Source organism: Chaetodon auriga, chromosome 23 (assembly GCF_051107435.1).
Source record: "Chaetodon auriga isolate fChaAug3 chromosome 23, fChaAug3.hap1, whole genome shotgun sequence".
Classification (NCBI taxonomy): domain Eukaryota; kingdom Metazoa; phylum Chordata; class Actinopteri; order Chaetodontiformes; family Chaetodontidae; genus Chaetodon; species Chaetodon auriga.
Genome location: NC_135096.1, coordinates 17,328,609 through 17,353,493, shown reverse-complemented (window position 1 = coordinate 17,353,493; position 24,885 = coordinate 17,328,609). Strand labels below are relative to the sequence as shown.

The 24,885-nt window shown below is 46.3% G+C and overlaps 2 protein-coding genes and 1 long non-coding RNA gene across 3 annotated transcripts; 1 reads left to right on the top strand and 2 right to left on the bottom strand.

Moving 5' to 3' along the window:
- The first annotated feature begins 1,012 nt into the window (after positions 1-1,012).
- Positions 1,013-12,534, top strand: LOC143316247 (ATP-binding cassette sub-family C member 4-like). The gene is made up of 31 exons (XM_076724104.1): positions 1,013-1,220; positions 3,232-3,342; positions 3,497-3,617; positions 3,743-3,967; positions 4,043-4,132; positions 4,289-4,452; positions 4,539-4,664; positions 6,450-6,699; positions 6,947-7,054; positions 7,149-7,238; positions 7,325-7,516; positions 7,943-8,037; positions 8,143-8,229; positions 8,398-8,494; positions 8,640-8,858; positions 8,965-9,102; positions 9,312-9,349; positions 9,429-9,544; positions 9,627-9,773; positions 9,863-9,942; positions 10,026-10,176; positions 10,286-10,405; positions 10,508-10,618; positions 10,716-10,816; positions 10,910-11,101; positions 11,180-11,335; positions 11,421-11,510; positions 11,607-11,779; positions 11,949-12,054; positions 12,183-12,317; positions 12,438-12,534. Exons 1-31 carry the CDS (start codon positions 1,129-1,131, stop codon positions 12,453-12,455), a joined length of 3,939 nt encoding a protein of 1,312 aa, XP_076580219.1. The 5' UTR covers positions 1,013-1,128; the 3' UTR covers positions 12,456-12,534.
- Positions 12,535-13,298: 764 nt separating this feature from the next.
- LOC143316253 (uncharacterized) lies at positions 13,299-17,909 on the bottom strand. Its single transcript, XR_013076272.1, has 7 exons — positions 16,273-17,909; positions 16,064-16,120; positions 15,549-15,729; positions 15,308-15,352; positions 15,134-15,198; positions 14,346-14,425; positions 13,299-13,439 (listed from the first exon to the last, which is right to left on the bottom strand). It is a non-coding gene; the product is annotated as an uncharacterized LOC143316253 (long non-coding RNA).
- Positions 17,910-18,725: 816 nt separating this feature from the next.
- Positions 18,726-24,756, bottom strand: LOC143315694 (uncharacterized). Its single transcript, XM_076723025.1, has 8 exons — positions 24,683-24,756; positions 22,664-22,863; positions 22,271-22,396; positions 21,897-22,037; positions 21,714-21,792; positions 21,345-21,573; positions 19,533-21,190; positions 18,726-19,430 (listed from the first exon to the last, which is right to left on the bottom strand). The coding sequence occupies exons 2-7, from the start codon at positions 22,825-22,827 to the stop codon at positions 20,850-20,852; spliced, it is 1,080 nt and encodes a 359-aa protein (XP_076579140.1). The 5' UTR covers positions 22,828-22,863; positions 24,683-24,756; the 3' UTR covers positions 18,726-19,430; positions 19,533-20,849.
- Between the last annotated feature and the right edge of the window lie 129 nt (positions 24,757-24,885).

The window sequence follows — 24,885 nt, the reverse complement described above, 5'->3', positions numbered from 1 at the left end:
TGAAAGGTGATGATAGCACATTATCTCTGCGGCTTTGAGACATCACAGTTTTCCTACTATCTCAACCCAAACTAGTTATTCACAGCCAGCACGTGCAGATTTCCCTTTATCTCATGCATTTAAAGGCATGAGGACAATGTTTTCACAGGACAGCGTTAATACCAGTCAAACTGTATATCTGAACCAATATAGTGTGTGTAATGGAAGCAGCATTAATGATTGTATAATACTCTCATGTAGTGATACTTGAGCACACAGGCCTCGTTTCCAGACTATATTTAAACGTAATACTTAGACTATATTTAAACTGAACACACACACACACCCTGAACAACCTGCGCGTGGAACAGAAAAGCCATCCAACTCGTCCGCCTCCCACTTTCAACTCACTAGTTGCTTGGACTCCATCCCACGTGCCCACGCTTGTAAACTTCGGTTAAAGCACGTGAAGACGCCTTCATCGGTGATGCCGCCTTCAAGTGCTGTCCGCACATAAGGGCTTTCCAACGTATAGCGCGTGCGTGAAGTTTAATGCTGTTGACCCGGAAACTTTTCTTCTTCTCCTTTTTTACTTTCTGCTGGATCCCCGCTGGTGAAAGCAAATCAGACAAAAGAAATCTAACAAAGGGCCAACTAAGAATACTAACGCTGCTTACCAGTGAACAGTAACAGTATAAATGAATAATAATGATGAACAGGCTTTTTTGATAACTGGCACGGAGCCATCCTCTCTCAAGGCGAGGGTGTTTTTGTACTCTTAGTACAATGTGTACAGTTGGTTTTACTGTGTGTCCTTTTTTTATTGCTGAGTCGAACTACTTAATTTCCCCCACGTGGCATCAATAACGTTTTATCTTATCTAAACTCACTGAACAACCAACCACGCTCCAAATTCAACGTCTCATCGTCTCAGACAGTGACACCTTCACCTGTCACCGTTTCGGATTGACAGTGCGTCGAGCCGCACCTGAACACGACTCGAGCCTGAGACGCTGCAGCGATGTTATTGGCCGAGTTGGCGCGAGGAAAGCTGAGTGCGCATGTAGTGCCTGAGGCTGGGAGTGAGTACTACTGAAGTCCAGCACATGTGGAGTTGTCTGCGTTGAGGCGGGGGCGCAGCAAACCTCAATGAATGCCCAGACGACCATGACGATACGTAAGACAGATGGCAGGCAATCTCCGCTGGCAGCTGCCAGCTTCATATCCAGGCTCTTTCTGTGGTGAGTGCTTCTCCGTTACTGTGTTGAATGGTGCTGCATGCTGTGATTGTTGAACGAGCAGAGGTTGAGAAGACGCCGGCAGCAGATGAGCCAAACAGTGAGGGTGGTGATCAAGTCAGCTGATTTGGTCTTAAATGCATCAGTGCTGTGGTGCAAAACAACTTGGTAGACAAACAGTTTATTCTGACACATTCAGCCACTTGTTGCAGCTCCGTTGCAAAGTGATTTTAGCTGAAGTCTCTGCCCACAAGCCCTTGAAGTGCATTCTGCTCGTTATCTGGGGAATGTATGTTCCAGCCGCACAGTACTTCTTAATTAAGGAAACATCAGAATGTTTTTGCCTCCTGTGTCGGCAGTCTGTGTGTGACAGTCAAAATCAGCGTCAAAGAACAAAGAACAAGTCTGGACTCAGGCCACTGGTGAGAAACCATGCCTCAGTCAGGGTTCACAGCATGTTTTCAGGTCAATCAATATCTAACGTTCAGTGAGACATGGACGGCAGAGAGATGCAGACCTGTAACAGGCAAAACTCAATGACACCTACGGTCGTCCCCAGGTAAAAAAAAGTAGTTGCAGTTTGAAAGGTTACAGTTGTGAATGTGTTTACGGGCGGCGCTGGTAGATAACCTTTAATGAAGCCGTTATCTGATCAAAGCCTGAGAGTTGACAGGTGACTTTCTGTCTTTCTTTCTCTGATGGCTCAACAGACGCTTTTTTAGCACCCTGAGCACAAGTTGCTGCTTCGAAACTTTGCGTTTTAGATTTTGCCTCAGGACGCGGTGGTGCACAGCAGGGGATGAGGTAGAAACGGTCCTCGTTAATGATTAGCTGTGGGACAAGTCAGGTCAAGGAAGTCCACCTTTGCATCCGTTCAGTGTGCTTCACTCTGACACGGGTCTGCAGGAGCGAAAGGCACAGTGTCAGCCGATTGAGGTTTTATATTTGTGGCTTTAAAAGTTGTGAATCTGCGAGCTCCTAACCACATTTCATTAGTCCCTACAAAGAAGAGGCGTTGGATGGGCTGATTAGATCAGCTCCACACATTCTTGTTGCTGTTTGTGTGTTTTGATTAGATCTACACCACAGATGAGCTGTAGGCAGGGACAAGCAGGATTCCCTGAACAGGCAAGCAAGCAAGTCAAATCTGCATATCTGGAGGCTGGTGGTTTACCTGAAGCATTCAGGAAGTCACACTCAAACACCTTTAACCGCCCTGCTTACATCTCAGTGTAAAGAGGATAGGAATGAGGCTTTCCTCAGATGTATTTAAGGCTCAGTTTGGAGGATTTATTGGCATTGCAGATTAGAAGCAGCTGATGTTCCATTTCACTCAATGCGTCTCTGTTTCAGAGTCCATTTTTGACAGGCCATGCGTCGATGTTTACGGAGCCGATTGAGCCAGGCAGGCAGGCAGACACAGGAAATGAAACAGACTCCCGATCGTACAGCAACAATAAATGTGATTAAAACAGACAAAAAAGAGATCATTTAACCACAAAGCCTGTGAACCCATTGTAGAAGCTCAAAAATCGGCCGGTGGGAGGTTGGACACACGGTCACGGATGCGCTCCCGGTGGAAATGTTAAGATGAGCTTAACTGTTCGTGTTACCTTCAACAGGTGGCCATGTCGTCCACACTGTGCCTTTAACTAGCACCATGTTGCTGTTTTTGCCCTTAAACCTGATATCAAAGGCAAATATGACAGTATGTTCAAAATATCTGCCTGCAAATCAAAACCTGCTCCACAAGCTGTCAAGTGTTTACAGCAACCATCTTCAAGCTGCAGGTTAAACAAGTTGCCTTTCCCTACCGCAGGTATGAGATGAGTCAGGTACGACGCTGATCTGACGCCCTTGATTGATCAGTACAAAGCAATTAATTAGCTGTTTTAGCACTGCATCCATGGAAGAAAGCGCCGGGAGAAAGCCTGTGAGCTGCGCTTTTGCTTGACCCAAATTAGTCACTGCTTGTGTGTTTGTGTCGTTTGACTGAAATCCTCCCTGCTCTCAGCTGGTTAACTCCGCTGCTGCACCTCGGCCAAAAGAAGAGGCTGGAGGAGAGTGACATGTACCGCGTTCTTCCAGAGGATCAGTCTGAAGTGCTGGGAGAGGAACTGCAGAGGTACTCCTTTACTCCTATGAGCCCTTTGAGAGGTGTTGGCTAACACACACACACACCTGTTGTTGTGACCACCCCCCGTTAATCACAGGTGAATGGCTCGTCTGTCACTGCTCCAGTTCACAGTCAACATGCTGTTTTCTGCCCTTTGCTCCAGATTTTGGGATCATGAAGTCAGGAAGGCTGCAAAGGAGCTCCGGAAGCCCAAACTCAGCAGAGTTCTCATTCAGTGCTACGGGAAGTCCTTCGCCGTGGCCGGGCTGTTTGTGTTCTCGCTGGTATGTTCGGCTGTCTCCTTCACCTTTGTCACATTCACTGGTTAGACGCGCTGGTTTTGAATCCTGACGGCGCTGCGGTGGTTTGAAAGCATCTGACCCTCGTGTCTTTTCTCACACTCGTGAAGGAGGTCATTAAAGTCGTGCAGCCGCTTCTTCTGTGGAACATCATCCATTACTTTGAGAGTTATGACCCAGACGACCAGAGGAGTCTCAGCGTAGTGTCCTGCTACGCTGCTGCGATGTCCCTCTCCGCCTTCGGACTGACCGTCCTCCAACATCTCCACTACTACCACGTCCAAAGAACGGGCATGAAGATGAGAGTGGCTGTTTGTCACATGATCTACAGGAAGGTCAGCCAAGGTTCAGAAATATGGCGTGAGCTGTTGCAGTCGTACTCTGCGGCCTGACCCGGTTTCTCTCTTCAGGCTCTCGTCCTCAGCAGTGAATCCATGGGCCGAACCACCACCGGACAAATAGTCAACCTCCTTTCAAACGACGTCAATCGATTCGACGAGGTACAGAACAGCATGTTCACATTAGCACATTGAAAGGTCTCGGTATACTTAGAAATGTTGTTGAGTGTGCTGACATTATCCCAAATGTTTCCAAACTGGGAGGAATCCATCACTGCATTCAGGATAACGTTGCATTTCATCGTCTCCATCTTGTAGATTACACTCAACCTGCACTACCTGTGGGTGGGACCTCTTCAGGCGACGGCGATCATGGTTTTGCTTTGGTACGAGATCGGAGCCTCGTGTCTGGCAGGTGTGGCAGCCATCGCCCTCATGATGCCAGTGCAGACCTGGTTTGGAAACCTCTTTGGCATCTACAGGTCGGGAACACGATGAGACGGCCGATCTGTCCACTTAACAGTGCGGTCGAGTTTTTTTCAATTTGTTATTATTTCAACGTTTGCAGGAGCAAAACAGCCGTTCTCACTGACAACAGAATCCGCATCATGAACGAAGTGGTGTCCGGCATCAGGATCATCAAGATGTACGCATGGGAGAAACCGTTCTCAGCTCTGCTGAGCGAAGTCAGAAGGTAAAGATTAAATCTTTTCTTTACTTTTACTGGGAGCAGTGGGGCATGTTTCAAGTCCCCTCCTCCCCTCAAAAATCCTCTCTGTGTAGGATGATTTTTAAGAGGCAGGTTTATAGCCATGAGTTGTGACATCGCAAATATTTGGGAAGCCAGTCGTGGTTCAGTATTCAGTACAGTTGTGAGAAAGGACTCTTCAGTCAAGGCTGAGACATCAGAGAGGTACTCAGACTTTATGGTAGATTCAGAGGTTTACTGTGGAGCCTGTCTGTGTGTGTGTGTGTGTGTGTGTGTGTGTGTGTGAGTGTGAGAGAAATCATCATCTTCACTACCATCTGTCATCAGACGCAGCCACTGCAGAGGCTGTTCAGTACACAGTGTGGCCAGGGGCACTGCTGGGCCCCTCAAGTGAGCGCTCCACCCTCCCCCCCGTTGCACATGCATAATAAGCCTTTCAGGTGCTGCTCAGTCAAAGGCATTTTTTGTTTTCATTCAGAGCCTTTTAAGAGTTGTTGTGGTGGAACAGTCTAGACTTTATTATCCTTTTAATCCAGGTCCTGCAGGGTCTGTAACTGGCTTTAGTCGTCTGCCATAGTGAGCATGAAACGGACTTCAAAGTAGCCGGTGGAAGATTTACGCTGCGTGTCTTCGTCAACAGAATAGCTTTATGGCATGAAAAGACAAACGGCTCCCAGAGAGATCCTCAAACGCATCGTGACTTGACATCCACTGATCTATCTTCATCTGGGTTTTTGTAATGAAGACAACAAACTCTCCAGTCTGATATGTAAATTGTGTGAGGCTTTTTGGGTTTATTAAGCTGTTGAGAGCATAAGAGGATTATTCAGATCAAAGTTACAACTTTTTGGAATAAGCTTGTGGAACATTCCTTGTTGCTGTGTTAGGACCAGCTGGGTGGTCTCACAGAGATGCTCAGCCGTTCATTTTTGCTGAACTTTCCCATCGTTTTTCTTTGTTAATGATAACCCTTTATACTTTTAATACATCATCTGCTAACACAGCAGATCTTTCCAGGAAACCTCTTAAAGGGACAGTGCACTCAAAGTACATCACGCTCGGACTGAAGTTTGAGCTTTTAGCGCTGAACGCTGCGAACATATTTGTGCTGAAGTGGATTAAGCTGCAGGGTTTGAGCCTCTTTACTGCGCTGACGACCTTTTACGGCCACTTTTCAAGCTGGAAGATGATGAGTGTTGGATAATGAATGACAGGTAGCGCTCAGTCTCATCTGAAGTCGTCCTCATTTACACATTAACTCTTTGAAATCTGAAGACGTTTGCCACCCAAACACACACTGTGGATTCATTTAACCTAAAATGGCTCATTTATTTCCAAATTTGAGCAGAAATCTGCTGCCGTTTCTCAGTTTCTTTAACAGCAGAAGACCTTTAAAAAAAACAAATCGAAGCACGCCTCGTCTTCCTCGCTGCTCATTCACTTCTGTTAACAGTGTGGACTTTGTCAGGGGCTGCCTGCAAGAACAAGGCCTGCTCTCATTTGAAAACAGAGGAGCATTTTAAACATACATACAAGTATGTACACACAGAAACTGATTAACCCAATGGTGCATCCAGTCCAGAGCCTGTAGTACGAATATTAATGGGATTTGTTCAGCACTCTTTAAAAATGTTAAGGATGCAGGTAAAACACCATTTAGGCACTGAACAAAGTTCACCAATGCAGCCACTTTTTCCTCATGCAGCCCTGAAACCTCCTGGAACTTGAACTCTCCGCGCTCACTCTTCTGCATATGTTGTCTGTTCCCAGGAAAGAAATCAGCCAGATAATGAAGAGCTCCTACCTACGAGGGCTCAACATGGCCTCCTTCTTTGCCAGCAGCAAGATCACCGTCTTCGTTACCTTCACTGTCTACGTTCTCCTGGGCAACACCATCGCCGCCAGCACTGTGTTTGTCACCGTTTCCCTCTGCGGGACCATCAAGCTCACGGTCACCCTGTTCTTCCCACTGGCCATCGAGAAGCTGTCAGAGACGATGGTCAGCATCCGCAGGATTAAGGTAATTCTGTTCATGAGTCGCAGCAGCTGTTTCTAGTCTTAATTGCATCTCGACCTACTGTAAAAGCCAACAGTCAATCGTTGTGTCTCCAGAACATTATGACATTCATTTTGGGAGTTAATGTTCGTGAGAACTGCAGCATGGCGATGATTAAAAAAAACACAGACACCGCACTGTCTGGGCTGTGAGTATATGGATCACTGTGTAACAGCATGTGTGTCCATCAACCCCCCCCCCCCCCCCCCAGACTTTTCTCCTGCTGGAAGACCTTGAGAGGAGAAACCTTGAAATACCTCTAGAAGAAAAGAAGGAAAACTCGATTGAGATTGAGAAGCTCACCTGCTACTGGGACAAGGTGAGTAAAGTGATGGAATGTCACTGTCCAGAGCGCGGGCTGCCTAAAGGCTGCTTAGGTTTCTTTAAAGTAGTATTTCTTTGTTTCCTGTCAGAGTTTGGATGCTCCATCTCTGCAGAACGTCTCCGTCACAGTGAAGACACACCAGCTTCTGACTGTGATTGGCCCGGTGGGGGCTGGAAAGGTCGGTGCGGCTGTCTTTAATTAACAGTTCATCTGAGCACTAACAAAGGAAACTGTGTGAAACTGTGCTGCACGTGTTCCCACCAGTCGTCCCTGTTGAGCGCCGTACTGGGAGAGCTACCTCACGACACAGGAATGCTGAAGGTCAAAGGTCAGTTGTCCTACGCCGCTCAGCAGCCCTGGGTGTTCCCAGGAACCATCCGCAGTAACATCCTGTTTGGGAAAGAGCTGAACCCCCAGAAGTACGAACAAGTCATCAAAGCCTGCGCTCTGAAGAGGGTGAGCGTTAACACAGTCGTAGGTACACCCTCTGGTGGCCATGTTGGACGTCCTCTGACTGAGCGTGTGCTTTACCCTGTCAATGCATCTGAGAAGGGATTAATAGAGAAGTGTAATATAAACATATTGATGCCACTCAGCGTATTTCTTTTCATGCTGTAGCACTGTGAGATGGACACTTAGTGTTATGCTAATGGTGGCTAATGTAGCCTAACCTCAAACAGAGATGAGGAGCGATCCACAGAGGTCTTCCAGTAATAATAACAAAGTGTATTTTCAAAGTGTCTTTCATACAAGAAGTGCTTCACACAAAAAGGACCACCTCGCTCAGCTCCAGCTGGGGACACTAATAATCAGTTCCACAGCAATATCGTCTCATGCACGCATGTTGCGTTTGTGGTAAACCTCCCTTGTTTTTGAGCGCAGGACATGGAGCTGCTCCCAGATGGAGACCTGACGCTGATCGGGGACAGGGGGGCCACACTCAGCGGGGGACAGAAAGCTCGAGTCAGCCTGGCGAGGTCAGAGCACAGAAAGCACGAAGAAGAAACCACCTAGAAATGAATTTTGTTTCCTGACATTACTGATGCTGAGTGTGTGTGTGTGTGTGTGTGTGTGTGTGTCAGGGCTGTGTATCAGGATGCAGACATCTACCTCCTGGATGACCCTTTAAGTGCTGTGGACACTGAAGTCGGGAAGCATCTTTTTGAACAGTGAGCGGCCGTTTCTGTGTCCCAGAGCCATCCCACATTCAGTCTGTCCACCATCAATTTCTACTTATCAGTCAAACAGTTTTAGAGTAATTGTGTGTGTGTGTGTGTGTGTGTGTGTGTGTGTGTGTGTGTGTGTGTGTGTGTGTGTGTGTGTGTGCGCATCATCAGGTGCATCTGTGGCCTGCTGAAGAACAAGTCTCGTGTCCTGGTCACCCACCAGCTGCAGCATCTGAGGGCAGCCGACCAGATTGTGCTCCTGAGGGAGGTTCGTGCCCCGGCAGAGGGAAATATTTCTCCTGCTTTGAACATTTCAAGTATTTTCTCATAAACCCAGCGATCAAGACGCTTTTCCAGCGAGGACAAATATGCTGCCTGTCACGCTGACATCTTCAGCTGCGTTTGTCTCCCAGGGTCACGTCGTGGCTCAGGGCAGCTACAGCGAGCTGCAGCGCTTGGACCTCGACGTGGCGTCGCTGCTGAGAAGCGACGAGGAGCAGGATCGATGGTCTCGAACGTTTGACCCAGACACACTGTCGTTACACAGCCAGAGGACGGAGCGCTCGCACGGTTCCCACTGCTCCAACAGCAACCTCCTGCCACCTGAGAGCAGCTGCTCTGACCAGCTTCCTGTAGGTACATTTTCAGAATAACATCTGATCTTCAACTAATCCCACCATGATTCGACCCAGTCTGTCCTCGACTGTCTGCACTGAGCAGTAATGACTAGTCTTGCAGGTCGAAACAGTTCACGCCATGGCAGAGGAGTCTCGAGTGGAAGGAAACGTGAGCGGCCGCGTTTACCTCCAGTACTTCACTGCACACTGTAGCCTTCTGCTGTTCGTGTTCATAGTGCTGCTCAGTGTCATCGCCGAGGTAAGCCCCGGCCTCCAGCATCACGCTGCTTCTTGAACATGGACGATATTTGAACGGTTCCATCATAAGAGCTTACCCTTCGAAAGAGATTTGACTTCAACAGCTGCAAATAAAATGAAAACACAAACCCATTTTATTTTCTAATGCGTCATCTTTCTGCTTCACATTAAATGCTTTTTAGGCTGAAACATATTTGTCTCTATTTACAGGTTGCATACGTTCTGCAGGACTGGTGGCTGGTTCACTGGTGAGTGTTTTACCTGTTGATTGATGGGAAATTGAGTAAATCTTTTATCGTCTGACATGTTTGTGTCGTGAACCCACAGGGCCAAAGAGGAGTTCTTTAACAGCACAGCCGGCGCTGTCACTGTGAAACATGACTTTAATGCTACTTGCTCGAATCAACGGTTCGATCTCACGTTCTACCTCAGCATTTATTCAGGTGAGCCGTCCGTGCAGTCGGTCATGTTCCGCTCTGCTTCAAACCACGCGTTTAAAGGTTGTCGTGCTGCGTTTGCTCTCAGGTCTGACCGCGGCTGCTGTGGTGTTTGGCTATGCCAGGACTTTAGTGATCTTTCACGGGCTGGTGAGATCGTCTCAGACTCTGCACAACAGCATGTTCAGGGCTGTCCTCCGCACACCTGTTCGCTTCTTTGATGTCAACCCCATAGGTGAGCCAGTTCAGAGAGCCGCTGACACTTAAAGACTTGAAGTAGAGACTGTGTCTCTGAGGGACTTTGCTTTTTTTCCTGCTTTGTAGGAAGAATTCTCAACAGGTTTTCCAAAGACATCAGCCAGATAGACTCCACGCTCCCCATGACCTTTGTGGACTTCTATCAAGTGAGAAATGATTCCCAGACGCAGAACACGCTCTGAACTCCCAAACCCTCCTCAGTGTTCTCACGGTGTGTCGTGCTTTGCAGTTATTCTTGCAGAACATTGGCGTGGTCGCCGTGGCGGCCTCGGTCATCCCTCTCATCCTCATCCCTGTCGTGCCTCTGATGTTTTTCTTCCTCTACTTGAGGCGTTTCTACCTCCGCACATCACGAGACATCAAGCGTCTGGAGTCCACAAGTACGCATTCACACCATAATCATCCCACCAACACAAAGATCTGCTGACTCTTGCTTTTAGAAATAGTTACAAGCTGGCTTCCACCCCCCCTCTGTCGTGTTTCCTGCAGCTCGGAGTCCAGTCTTCTCCCACCTGTCCTCGTCTCTTCAGGGCCTGTGGACGATCCGAGCCCTCAGAGCTCAGGAGAGGTTGCAGAAAGCCTTTGACGCTCATCAGGACCTGCACTCAGGTTCTCCTTCACAGCTAACATTGTGACTTGCAATTTGAATGATAATGTTCTTCATAGACCACCTCCACTGTCTGCTGAGCGTTTCTGTGCTTTCTGTGTCAGAGGCGTGGTTTCTGTTCCTGATGACCTCCCGCTGGTTTGCGTTTCGCCTCGACAGCATTTGCTCCTTATTTATCACCTTTGCAACATTTGGCTGCATCTTACTCAGAGACGGTGAGCAGCGTGGGCACACAGAAACACTGTTCAGGCACATCCAGCCCTGATTCTCATAAAGCGTGTGGTCTTTAACTGGTGTCTCTGTGTTTGGAAGGACTCGAGGCTGGAGAGGTGGGCCTGGTGCTCACATATGCTGTGACCCTGGTGGGAAACTTCCAGTGGACGATGAGGCAAAGTGCAGAGGTGGAGAACATGGTGAGACCTGAGTGACGACTTCAGCAGTTTTCTCATTGGCGCTGTTAACGGCCAGTACGTCACCTGTGTGTGCTGCATCTCTTCTGGCTTTAGATGACGTCAGTGGAGAGGGTGGTGGAGTATACGGAGCTGAAGAGTGAAGCATCCTGGGAAACTGAAATGCGTCCTCCTGCTGATTGGCCCAGCAAAGGCCTGGTGACCTTTGACCGGGTGAACTTCTCCTACAGCGACGATGGACCGCCGGTCCTCAAAGACATCAGCGTCACCTTCCAACCCAACGAGAAGGTGAGCCATCTGATGACACCACAGTCTGCTCTCACAGGGATGGACGCTGAGTCATAGTCTGTGTTTCCTGTGTGTCAGGTCGGCATCGTGGGAAGGACGGGAGCTGGGAAAAGCTCCCTGGTCTCAGCTCTCTTCCGCCTGGCAGAGCCTCAGGGGAAGATCTACATCGACGGTGTTTTGACCTCTGAGATCGGCCTCCATGACCTGCGCCAGAAGATGTCCATCATCCCTCAGGTGAACAGATGCTGACGTCCTCTGAAGACTCCAGCTTGTGTTGTATTTAAGTCTTAACGTGGCCTCTGCTCCCTCTGTAACAAAGGACCCGGTGCTGTTCACTGACACGGTGAGGAAAAACCTGGACCCTTTCAGGGAACACACTGATGAAGACCTGTGGAAGGCTCTGGAGGAGGCAGGTGTCCAATCCGCTCTCACACTGTTGGCCACACACACACACACACTCTCTCTCTGCAGGTTTCCCCTGACCCGCTCTCCACGTTCCCCACAGGTGCAGCTGAAGGCTGTGGTGGAGGAGCTGCCCGCTAAGCTGGAGACCGTTCTGGCCGAGTCGGGCTCCAACTTCAGCGTGGGCCAGAGACAGCTGGTGTGTCTGGCCAGAGCCATCCTGAGGAAGAACCGCATCCTCGTCATCGATGAGGCCACGGCCAACGTGGACCCCAGGTACTGCTGACACCGCTCACTCCAGTACAGAGCAGGTCACTGCACCAAAATGGAAATACTTCAAGGAAAACTCACACTAACACCTGTTTTTTTTAGCAACTGCTTTATTGATGTTACATGTGGTACAACAAGCTGCAGCTGAGGACGTGTCTCTGACGTGTCTCTGCAGGACGGACGAGCTGATCCAGAAAACCATACGGGAAAAGTTCAGAGACTGCACTGTGCTGACCATCGCCCACCGCCTCAACACCATCATAGACAGCGACAGGATACTGGTGAGCCCCCCCCCCCCCCTCTTCTGACTCACTGTCATAACTACTTTTCATCCACTAAATATTTTAGTTTTTGTGCTTTGAGCTGTTAAACCAAAGGTTAATGATTGTTGTCTTTACTCTGCTTTGAGGTGCTGGACAGTGGGACCATCCAGGAGTTAGACCGCCCCCTCACCCTGCTGCAAAACAAAGAGGGTGCTCTCTACAAGATGGTGCAGCAGACGGGTCAGGCTGAGGCCGCTGCCTTGCTGGAGGCTGCCAAACAGGTGAGGTGGAAATGCCACATTAAACATGTCTGAAAATGTTCCTGTCTGTAAAATGTGCTTCTGGTGAGATGCCGCGTTGTTATTTGAAAGTACAAATCATCTTTTTCCACATTTTTGAAGGGAGCACAGCGGTCCTGACAGCCTGAGGCCACCTGGGCTAAACATTCAGACTGCTTGTCTGCAGTGTAACAGAGTCCAGATGTAAGTAGTGTGAGAACACCTGAACCACCTGAGGCTTTCATCCATCGTACTCAGAGACAAACACATCTTGTTAACCTGAAGGATCATGTGTTTGCTCTGTGCTGGAAACCCAAACATGACAGGTTTAAGCTGTAATACAGACTGTCACAGTGTGCTTTGTTCTCATAAAGATCACTCCATTTCTACCTGAGTTCTGGTTCACGTCTTGTTGGTCATGTTGTTTTTTTTAATTAGACAGTAAGCCTTTTGCAGAGCCTGTCCAGAAGATGGGAACATGGCCAACAAAGAGACTAAATACCAAAAAGTGATCTTCCTCCCTGTATGTGAATAGGCATGAATTTTTCCCTGCATCTAGACCCTGGAGACAAAATTAGATATTTGTTTGATGTTGTTTCAGGCTGGGCTGTGATGGGCCCCTAACCCTCATCTACAGGCAAGTCAAGTAATAACTACTGCAGTCTGAGCACTGTCACTTATTGTGGTGGAGGTGAATGAATGGATCAGTGGAGCACAAACAGCAGAGCTCACACACTTTTCACTGGGAGTAATGGTGTGTTAATAGCTGTGTGAGTGCTGTCAGAGCAGTGACTCAATAGATCGAGCCTGCCATTTCTGTAGCCTTATGCTAAGCTAACCATCGCTAGCTTGCCACAAAGTGAAAAAAATAGAATTTCCCAAAATGTCAAACTACTCTCTGGATCAATTGCAGCAGTTGTTTCTTTTGTTTTAACCTGTAGGTGATGTCTGCAGCTATTTTACCACAAGTAAGATCAAAAAAAGTGGTTGATAAAAACATGCTAGTGTTTTCCTTCAAAACTGGAAGTTCTTGAGGCGTCGGCGAGCATCACGTTCCTCAGGACGTCTCCTCCACCGTCAGCTGCGTGGAACATGGAGAAGCACGTGTCTGATGGGACTGAAGCCCTGCATGCAGAGAGATGAGGAGTTTGGTCAAGTATCACATGTTGTGTACTGTGCTGTACAGGATCTCAATAAATTCTACCCCCCCCCCGTCTGATTCACTGTCAAACACTACAGTGAAATGGATGTACTGCTGCTACTCCAACTACTATTACAACTTATACTACTACCCCTACCATGACAACTTATACTACTACTACTACTCCTATTACAACTACTACTACAACAACAACTTATACTATTACAACTCTTACTACTCCAACTTCTACTACTCCTATTACAACTTATACTACTACTACTCCTCCTCCTATTACTATTACAACTCCTACTATTACAACTCCTACTATTCCTACTCCGACTATTACAACTTCTACTACAACTACTCCTATTACTCCTACTACTACAACTATTACAACTCCTACTACTATTACTCCTACTACAACTTCTACTACAACTACTCCTATTACTACTACTACTACTACTATTACAACTTCTACTACTACAACTATTACAACTTCTACTACTCCTGTTACTATTACTCCTACTACTACAACAACTTATACTACTCCTATTACAACTTCTACTACAACTACTCCTATTACTACTACTATTACAACTTCTACTACTACTACAACAACTTATACTATTACAACTTCTACTACTCCTACTACTACAACTATTACAACTCCTCCTACTACTACTATTACAACTTCTCCTACTACTACAACTACTCCTATTACTACTACTATTACAACAACTTATACTACTACTACTACTCCTATTACAACTCCTACTATTCCTACTGTGACTATTACAACTTCTACTACTATTGTTACAGCTTCTATATAATAAAAATAAAATATAAAATATAATAAAACTACTGAAACATGATAATATGACATCACTCACTTGAGTCAACCTCCATCAGTGACGGCCTCAGTGGGTGTCTCTCATGCTTGAAGTGCTGGGGGGGGGGGGGGGGGGGGATGCTGAAAAAAAACAGATGACATTTTATTAAGCTCATTAATTGAGATCAATCAATAAAACTTCTAATAAAAGACAGATGTTTTATTGATAAAACATCTCACTACAAGACGACACTCCTACAACCAGCCCTTCAGTCAAACTCCATCAGTGACGGCTCCCTCATGCACAGCTTTGGTAGCTCAGTGGGTATCTCTGGTGCTTGGGAAGCACCTGCCTCAGTGAGGCAGAAGCTGGTTCGATACCCGGGGTTGCCGATGTCTGAAGCGGGGGGTGGGGGGTAACGGGAGGGGGCGGTTGCCCCCTGGGTAACTTGGAGATGTGGAAGTAGGGGGTTATGCTGAAAAAAACAATATCCAGATGACATTTTATTAAGCCCATTATTGAGATTAATTAATAGATCAATTAATAGATATAAAATCTGGATATTGTTTTTTTTTCACTTCAACTTCCACATCTAGAGTAGTTACCCAGGGGGCAACTTTTTCAGCATACAGTTACACATAACCACCCCCCACTTCAGGCATTGGGAAGGGCAGGTACAGCCTTCTGCCTCACGGAGGCAGGTGCTTTCAAGCACAGGAGACACCACTGAGCCAAGGAGAGAGCCTGAAAACATCAAGCTGACCTGTGCCGTGTAACACTGATGGAACAGTCAATGAAGGACTTATTGACACAACAGGACATGAACATCAGAGTTGAATCAACCTTACCTGCAGACTGGAGCCGCCATCACTGCTGCCGCCATCATCGGCTGAACAAGACCAGCGTTTGCAAACTGTGACAATGAAAAAAATGAAAAAAGACTATTCAGAGACAATCACCTGTGTATGGATCATTGGATATAGCAGAGTGAGAATAACATTAACATTTGTCGTTTGTGTCACCTGAATGTCGGACTTGCAGATGCTGTTTCCATCAATGACCATTTCCTGGAACAGGCAAACATCACAGTTAATGTGAGAATAAACACCTGCATCTGTTTCCAGAAAATTTCAATGAATCATGGACAACACAACACACACACTCCACTCCAGATACTACAATACTATTACTACTATGACAGTCAGTCAAAATCCATCAATACTACAAAGACACAAGTCTACGGCTTCACAGGCCATCACTCACCTCAGAGTCAAACTCCATGAGTGGAGAGTCTCTGATGCAACGGCTTCGTGGGTGGGTATCTCTCGCGCTTGGGAAGCACCTGAAGTACCTGCCTCAGTGAGGCAGAACCAGATCCTGGTTCGATACCCGCCTGAAGCGGAGGGTGGGGGGTAACAGTATTGGCGTGTGCCCCCTGGTTATGCTGAAAAAAAACAATATCCGGGTGATATTTTATTAATCTCATTAAATGATGGGGGGTATGGGAGGGGCATATGCCAGTAACTACAATACTACTACAGTCAGGGGGCTATTGGCTGGCTACTCCAGTAACTAGAATCAGCTTCATCATCTAATAAAAACTGAAAAAAAATTGAAATAAACAGACTGCAAAAATAAAGCAGGATTATAATCTTAACTGTTGATAAGGCTTCCATCTTAAAGGAATGGTGGTCTTTCTCTCATCAGTGTAATGCAGTGTAATGAGAGACAAACTGATTCCAAAACCAATTGACTTTAATCATTCACTTCAATTTTACCTGTGAGCTGTGTTTTCAGCGTCTGAAGCCTCCAGCGCCTGAGCACCGAGTCCAAGTCTGCAATTTATAAAACCACTATCAATAAAATAATCATGAGTGTCAGTCTTATTTTCTCAATTGTAGATTCGTATTAATATATTAATAATAATTAATATTAATAAAGACATCCAAACATATGGAATGAATGAACCAAAAATTGTGAAACAAACCAGAAGGAGGTGACGGTGACACTGTTGGTGATTTATTCACAATTCAAGGCACACTTAACCAGCATGGCTACCCCTCTAGAGCGATGGGTCTGTCAGATCACCTGACCTAAATCCAATGGAGATGGTTTGGACCATGAGTTGAACCGCAGAGTGAAGGCAAAGCTGTCATCAAAGCAAACGGTCGACATAATGGCGTTAATGCTTCCCTTCATCTGTAGAGTATCTATCCTGTAACAGAGAAAACAGCCAATACAACTTATTACCACGGATGGAGAAATGAAGACAAGATTAACTGTCTCAGTTACACACACACACTCACATACAGTATTTCGACTGCAGAAATAGTAATTTACTCAAACTTTCAATGCTTCAGCCTGAACACTAGGTGGCAGTATGAGTACAGTTGTTGTAATAACTGAGTAAACACCAGATGAAAGCAAGTTATTAGAGAGAGAAGAAGAAATGGCCACCGGTCTGCGTGTAGCGGCTATGACAAGTCTGCAGTCAGCCACACTACTCCACTCCAGCCTTGAAAAACTATCCTGTGAAGGTGCTGGGAAACCACTGCAACAAACCAACTGCAACAACTAAGAACAACAAGAAGACTCAAGCACAATGAAGAGGTATTTTTCTGTCGTTCTACCTCAGTAGGAGCATAAAAGACACCATTTGGAGGAAAATAGGACTACAGCATTTACAGAGTCTGACGCTGAATCTTCGTCACTTCATTACACCGGCCTGCCTCCTGAGATCCAAAAATAAATCGATTCAACCCTCAGTGGTTAAAAGATACCATGCTCACCTCTTTTTATTGCATTTGGACACAATTAGTATTTTTAATGAATTTTTTATACCTGTCATAATGTAAATATGAGCATTATAGCTCATATGACACACACCTCTTTTATTGCATTTGAACACATCTAATATTATTTTTTAATGAATTTTTAATGTGTTTTAGACTGTAAATATGAGCATTATATTTGTTATGTAGTTCTCATATTTTTAGAAATAAAATCTTAACACATTTAACACCCCCAAACTCAGGATCCTGACTTCTCCAGTAACGGTGGCATCGGCCGAGCAAAGCTTCTCAAAGTTGAAACAAATTAAAAACTATTTGCGCGCCTCCATGTCACAGGACCAATGGGGAAAATCAGTTCTCTACTACATTTCCCCGGCATTTCTAAATTTTAAATGCAGCGGAGTTTCTGCAGCGGTAACCATGGTGATGACAGACGCTCCTTCAAGTGACATTACGTAGCAGTCCTGCTGCAGCAGGGAAGGGGAGAGAAGAGTAGAGCGACTTCATCTCGTGAACCAACATACTAAACACGGTACTACAAATTTGGAGGTGGAGGAAAAATGACGGTTAAAGAATCAGTTCAACTGTTGTTCAACAATTTCTTATCAGTATAAATGGTTTATCAGTTTAGCCAATAAACACGTTAACTAACTGAAGACTGAGTGGACTGAAGACTTGGTTGTTAAATAATATCTGACTGAAGTGCAATTGCAGTTGAATTCACTAAAACTGTTGATTTTTGCATAAAATGCAAAGAGTAATTAACTACTGAGAAGTCACTAAGGTGAACATATAAGTTAATTGAGTTTTCTAAAAAACAAAATAAGGGTAATTTTTATATTGTTTATTCTAAGCACATACTGTATGAGTATTAAGGAAAACAGTAAGATACTTGTTTTATTTGAAGAGATGAAATGACATTCAAATTTGTAGATCCAATCTCTGTGTAAGATTTAGAAACTTTTAACAATCTACAGTGAAACAACATAGAACAGCTGAGAGAATCACACTCCTTGTATTATCGGCGTATCGTATCTCAACATTAACAGCACAGTACTCGGTACAAACGGCACAAACGGCTAGCGATTAGCTTAGCGGCTGGCGTTAGCCGGCTACTACCGACCTTTCCAAAACATTACAACAATGAACAATACGCGCCAAAGCAGACTGGAAACATGAGACAACACCTCACAAACAACGAGGTTTTATGAAAAGTACCTCAGCTTTAACAGCAAATGTGATGTACTCGACACAAACGGCACAAACGTACAAACGGCTAACGATTAGCTTAGCGATTAGCTAGCGTTCGCCCGCTATTACCAATCTTTTCACAACATTTCACAAATGAAAAAACACGCGCCAAAGCACACTGGCAACATGACACAACATCTCACAAACCAGCTGTTTATGTCCACAACACTTATCTCATCTTAAACAGCGCAATTTAGCTTAGCGGCTAGCTTGGAACTAGCCAAGAAACGTGCGTATCACTCACCAGCTTCCACACAGGTGCACAGGTGGGACTGAGATTGGCAGATTGGTTACGAGGCACGAGGCGCCCCCTGTCGCCTCAGTTACGGTGAACTGCGACGGCCTGAGGAGACATGAACACTGTCCTCATGATTGCTTTTTATCTCTCTTTTTTTTTATAAATGGACTCACCTTGAGACTCTTCTGTAGCTCCCACAGAACATGAAAATATTTTGTGAGAAATAGGTTGTTTTGGAAAGCACTCAGCACATCCAAACACATCAGGTTTTATTGGAACAAATCAACACACACAGAAGGTTCAAGTCAACAGCACTTCCACAATTTAACGATCACAGCTTCCATCTTTAGGGACTGGCATCTTCTTGACACATACAAGATTTTTGGCTGCAACTGGAGAAACTGATCAACTGTCAGTCACAGCAGGGCCCACTGGAACCTTGGCGAAAGGCTTCAAAACTTCCCGTGGAATACTTCTGTATTGGTTTATGCTACTGCGTCGCGGCGACGCCGTACCTATGGCGTACACCCGACGCTGTCACTGAGCATTCATAGTTCTGCGTCGAGGGAACGCGTTGCTCCGCAATTCACCGCCAAGCCGCTAGGGGGGTGTGGCTGTGTCTTTGTATGGTTTCGGGGGGCTCTTGCTGCCGCGAAGAGGAGTCGTGGAGGTGGTATTACTCCGTCGACGCGACACTTAGTCAGGATTTCTTGGAGGTGCCAGGCTACGGGGGTGTCTGGGGGTATGCGTCGACGCGACAACAGCGGCACCGGCCCATTTCCTGAATTCTGCAGGTTCCTGTTCCTCAACTCCCCAGGTCTGAGATTTTCAACGATCCTCTTGAACGCTTCATAAGAGCATTGTCTGGAAAGGAAATAATGAGCAGAAAAGGAGAAAATGTTGTCCATTTGAATCAATAACAGCACGTCATGCATTCCGAAATACACAATTTTTCTACACACTTACAGAGTCTTCAGGCTGGCTCTGGCTGAGGCTACGGACAAAGAATTATTTCCTGGAAGGGAAAATTTCTTCAGGTCAAACATGTCCAGATGTTTTCCTGATGACAGTAAGATGAAGACCAGAGCTGACCAATGAGCAGGAGACAGTTTATCTGTGGAGAGTTGTCCTGAACTCAGAGATTGCTGGCACACATCCGCCAGACAGTGATCGCTCAGTTCATTCAGACAGTGGAACAGATTGATTGTTTGCTCAACAGAGGAAGCCTCCTCAATCTTCTTCTTGATGTACTCGACTATTTCCTGACTGCTTTTTGAGCCACTTCCTGTCTGTGTCAGCAGGCCTCGTAGGAGAGTCTGATTGTTCTGCACGGAAAGACCCAGGAGGAATCGCAGGAACAAGTCCAGGTGTCCATTTGGACTCTGTAAGGCCTTGTCCACTGCACTCTGGTAGAAGTGTGTCTCTGCATATTCGTGGTAGGTTGTTTGTTCTTCTGACAGCAGATCGACTCCAGACTTGATGAAGGTCAGATGGACATGAAGAGCAGCCAGAAACTCCTGAACACTCAGATGGATGAAGCAGAAGACCTTGTCCTGGTACAGTCCTCTCTCCTCTTTGAAGATCTGTGTGAGCACTCCTGAGTACACTGAGGCTGCTCTGATATCGATGCCACACTCTGTCAGGTCTGATTCGTAGAAGATCAGGTTTCCTTTCTGCAGCTGCTCAAAGGCCAGTTTTCCCAGAGACTCAATCATCTCCTTGCTCCTTGGAGTCCACTGTGGATCTGACTCAGCTCCTCCATCATACTTCATGTTCTTCAGTTTGGACTGAACCAGCAGGAAGTGGATGTACATCTCAGTCAGGGTCTTGGGCAGCTCTCCTTCCTCTCTGGTCTTCATCACATCCTCCAGAACTGTAGCAGTGATCCAGCAGAAGACCGGGATGTGGCACATGATGTGGAGGCTTTCTGATGTCTTGATGTGGGAGATGATTCTGTTGGCCTGCTCCTCATCTCTGAACCTCTTCCTGAAGTACTCCTCCTTCTGTTCATCATTGAACCCTCTGATCTCTGTCACCATGTCAACACACTCAGGAGGGATCTGATTGGCTGCTGCAGGTCGTGTGGTTATCCAGAGGCGAGCGGAGGGAAGCAGTCTCCCCCTGATGAGGTTTGTCAGCAGCACATTCACTGAGGTGGACTCTGTAGCATCAGTCAGGATCTCATTGCTGTGGAAGTCCAGAGGAAGTCGACACTCATCCAGACCGTCAAGGATGAACAAAACCCTGAACTCTTCAAACCTGCAGATTCCTGCTTCTCTGGTTTCAGGAAAGAGTGAACTTCTGTGTTAAGACCGTCTTCCCGATGCCAGCCACTCCCTTTGTCATCACTGTTCTGATTGGTTCATCTCGTCCAGGTGGTTTAAAGATGTCTTCACATCTGATTGTGGTTTCTGGTCCGAGTGGTTTCCTGGATGCTGTTTCAATCTGTCTGACCTCATGTTCTTCATTGACCTGTCCAGTCCCTCCCTCTGTGATGAAGAGCTCTGTGTAGATCTGATTCAGGGGGGTCCGCTTTCCTGCTTTAGCGATCCCCTCAAACACACACTGGAACTTCTTCTTCAGGTTAGATTTAAGTTTCCTCTGACCAACACCAACAGGACTTTCTGAATGAAGACACAACAAATAAGATCAATAAGTGATTGATAAAGTTCAGATGACAATTTAATGTCCTAAAATATACACATTTCCCTCCATCTGTTGAGACTCAGTGAATGTTCCACTGATCCAGCAGTTAAACCTTTAGAGAAATCCTCTTACTGCTCTGCAGACGCTCAGCCAGCTCCTCCTCCTTCATTCTCCTCAGGAAGTGCTGCGTGATCTTCACAAATGCCTCTCTGCTGCTCCTCCTCTGCTCCTCATCCTCACCATCCAACACCTCCTCATCCTCCCCCTGACTCTCTAAGCATTCTGGGTCATGTGAACTCAGAACGGTCTTGATCTTCTTCAGCTCGTTCCTCACAAAAGAGACAATGTTCTCCTCCAGCAGCTGGAACAGAAGATGATATGAATGGAAGCAAACATCAGATCCATGTTGGACAGACTGATGGTCCACTGGTCTAAAAAGTGCAGCGTGGAGATTATTTTGAATGGAGTCGATGTGAAAGCAGCTGTTGTACATGTACAGACCATAAACATGGAGTCCAGGTGAGTCTGATGCTGCTGGGCAGACTGAGCACTGGGACCCTCTGAGCTCTCCTGGTGGACTCTGTGGAGGAATCATGAAGAATTAGCTCACATCATGTCCGTCCACACAGAGACAAAGACAAGCTGAAGGTCCGTTGAGCTGAAGTCACACAAGCTTTAGTTTACCTCTTTATACCAGACAGTTGATCTCCTTGAAAATCAATGAAACGACCCATCGACCCGTCACTCGCCAAGGACACACAGCTGGGTCTAAGTTGAACTCGAGGTTCAGGGTCAGGCTGAGATTCAGGCCCACGTCCACAGAACCTGTCAGACACAGAGGAATACCACCAGGGATGGAAACTGACTTTTTCTTCTTCAGAAACGATCAATGATCATCGCTTCATTTTTCCATCAAATACTGAACCAAAGCTGACCTTTAATACTAATCTTGCTCAAACCTTCATCATCATTCTAGGACAACAGGAACTTCAGAGGGTCAACTGGTCAGACTGGATTAAAGAGGACAAACATCAGCAGTGGACAACATGAGGACTTACTGTCTTTCAGAGACATGTTGCTGTTTAAAAGACATGGGGAGATCCTTTGACCGGTCACTCCTGAAGGACACACAGCTGGGTCCAGGTTCAGGTTCAGATTCAGCAGAGGTTTGCCTGCCATAGATCCTGTCAGACACACAGGACACACAAGACCACCATTATCCTGAGCTTTCACTGTCCATGTGGACATGTCAGTGCTGTTTAGGGACAGAATGTCCTTTAATACTCATCTTGCTCTAACTTTCATCATCATTCTAGGAGAACATGAACTTCAGGACAACTGGTCAGACTGGATTTAATGAGGACAAACATCAGCAGTGGACAACATGAGGAGAAATATGGACATTTCAGGTCAAACTGTCCAACATGAGTTTAACAGTGAGAACAACTTACTGTCTTTCAGAGACATGTTGCTGTTTAAAAGACATGGGGAGATCCTTTGACCGGTCACTCCTGAAGGACACACAGCTGGGTTCAGGTCCAAGTCCAGGTCCAGATCCACACAGACTGGTTTTAGAGGGACGGACTCCCTCCCCTCTGTGCTCACACTGATTCATGCTGCTGAACTCACACCAGCTCACACACACTTTGATCTGGAGAGGAAACACAAATCATTCATCTGCAATGGATGAATTGAAATGAAGTGCTGAGTTCCTGTGACCAACAGAGTCAAACATGTGACCTTCACCTACAAACACACAGTTCAACATATCTGAAGAACAAGAAGCTTCACTGAGGAAGAAGTACCAATACAACAATGTGCTTTCAAACTCAGACTCAAGTAAAAGTCATGTCATCATGTCAGGAGCTCTGACGGCTCTTTTCGTGCTGTTTATTGTCTTTGTCAATAGCCTCCACATCAGCCCTGTGGTGGAACCTTACTGGCAGAGCATTAACCGACACCAGCAGCCGTTATCCAGCCGCTGTCCGGCCGAGCGAAGCCGCCCTCACAGGCTCAGCCAGCGGGAGAGCAGCGGCTCGTCTCCGCCTCTTCAACAGGTTGATTCGGCCACCAGGGAGTGGTGCTACACGGAAATACCGACTCCGTTTTCACCTCCTGAGCATCAACTCGCTCTACTTCTACTCTTATTCCACCGTTTAAACTAGGGCTGCACATGGTTAACCGTTTAACCGTTAACCGATAACAGTAACTCTAACCGATTAATACTAACGGTCAATTTTGTTTTTAAGCTACGTAATTCAATCAACTCATGGGGGCGCAACACATGCCATCACGTGCTTTCCATCACAGCCCACTTTACAGCGAAGACGAAGAGGGCAAAAAGGAGTTCTGTGTGGGACAATTTCGACCGGAAAGGGGAGGAGGTCATTTGCAAATTATGCGGTACAGCACTGAAATACTCCAGTAGTACGAGTACAATGCAGTACCACTTAAGAAACAAGCATCCAGCATCAGACGATGGAGGACCATCGCAGCGAACTTTGCCCTCCTTGATGGCCGGGAGAAAGTGTGACGCGTGGCGCGTGTCTCCATGCACGCTGGCATCACATGCAACATTAATATTACAGATATCAATGACGGCTCTGCAGATGACACCTGAAGTCACTGACTAATTCCAGTCTCCTTCGTGTTGTACAGTAGGGGAGGGTGTGTATCCTTGTATGCAATTACGCACAAAACACACATTACATTGAATATTATTTTTTTTTATCTCCAGACACGTCGCGGGTCGTCCAGGTTTACAGTAAAATTGTTCGGAATGAAGCCGCATCATCCAGATAAACATTGAGCTCCATCAGAACTGTTTAAAAATCAGATTTCAGAAGCTCAAACTTTATTTTGGAAATGAAGCAGAACACACAATTAAAGAAATCACCAGCGCGCTCGCTCTCGACATAATTTAAAAAGCAATAGCAGACGATTGAAGCCTACAGTACTGTGAATTATATCTAACGCTTGTAGCTTTTTTTTTTTTTTTTACATTTTAGATGAGGAATCTAACTATTTGCCGTCATTGTAAATCTGCAGTTCAACACCGGACAGCGCCGAGTCAGTGACTCTCTGATTCCAACCTTTCTTACATGGAAAGCCTTGTCGGAATGGTGGGACGTTTGTGTGTCGGAATAGCGGTATTTCGGGATGGTGGTATGTCGGAATGGCAGCATGGAAGGGCATTTAAATCTTATCGGTTAATGGTTATTAATCGTTAAAGGGCGTCGGTTAACGGTCATAAAAAAAATCCAAAATGTGCATCCCTAGTTTAAACCCGTCACTGCTCGACACTCCCAAATCCAACATGGTGGAGCGCCGCTGTGAGCTGCTGCTTCTCAGTTGACGCTTTTCAAAGTTTTCTGCTGTTTTTACAGCAACAAGCTAACGGCGGTTAGCGAATAACAAGAGGAGCAAAGAGGCATTAAAGAGTAAACAGGTGAAAAACGGCGTTACTTTACCTGAAAAACTGAAGCTGCGTCACCGCTGTAACAGACACCAACACAAACTTTGCACTGGGAACAGAAGGCGGGACGCGCGTGCGTGTGCTGCTCCCTCATTGGAGGAAACATTCTGGAGCATCTGACGTCATTGAACAGACATGACAGATTTAAACTAACTGTCACAATGTGCTTTGTTCTTATGAACTCCCGTCTCATAAAGA

Coding starts and splice junctions, on each gene's coding strand:
- LOC143315694 (XM_076723025.1), bottom strand. CDS start 22,827: ATGAATCAGTGTGAGCACAGAGGGGAGGGAGTCCGTCCCTCTAAAACC. Junction 22,038..22,270: donor CAACATGTCTCTGAAAGACA/GTAAGTCCTCAT, acceptor TGTGTCTGACAG/GTTCTGTGGACGTGGGCCTG. Junction 21,191..21,344: donor GGCTGAGCGTCTGCAGAGCA/GTAAGAGGATTT, acceptor GTCTTCATTCAG/AAAGTCCTGTTGGTGTTGGT.
- LOC143316247 (XM_076724104.1), top strand. CDS start 1,129: ATGAATGCCCAGACGACCATGACGATACGTAAGACAGATGGCAGGCAA. Junction 3,343..3,496: donor CTGGGAGAGGAACTGCAGAG/GTACTCCTTTAC, acceptor CCTTTGCTCCAG/ATTTTGGGATCATGAAGTCA. Junction 3,618..3,742: donor GGCTGTTTGTGTTCTCGCTG/GTATGTTCGGCT, acceptor ACACTCGTGAAG/GAGGTCATTAAAGTCGTGCA.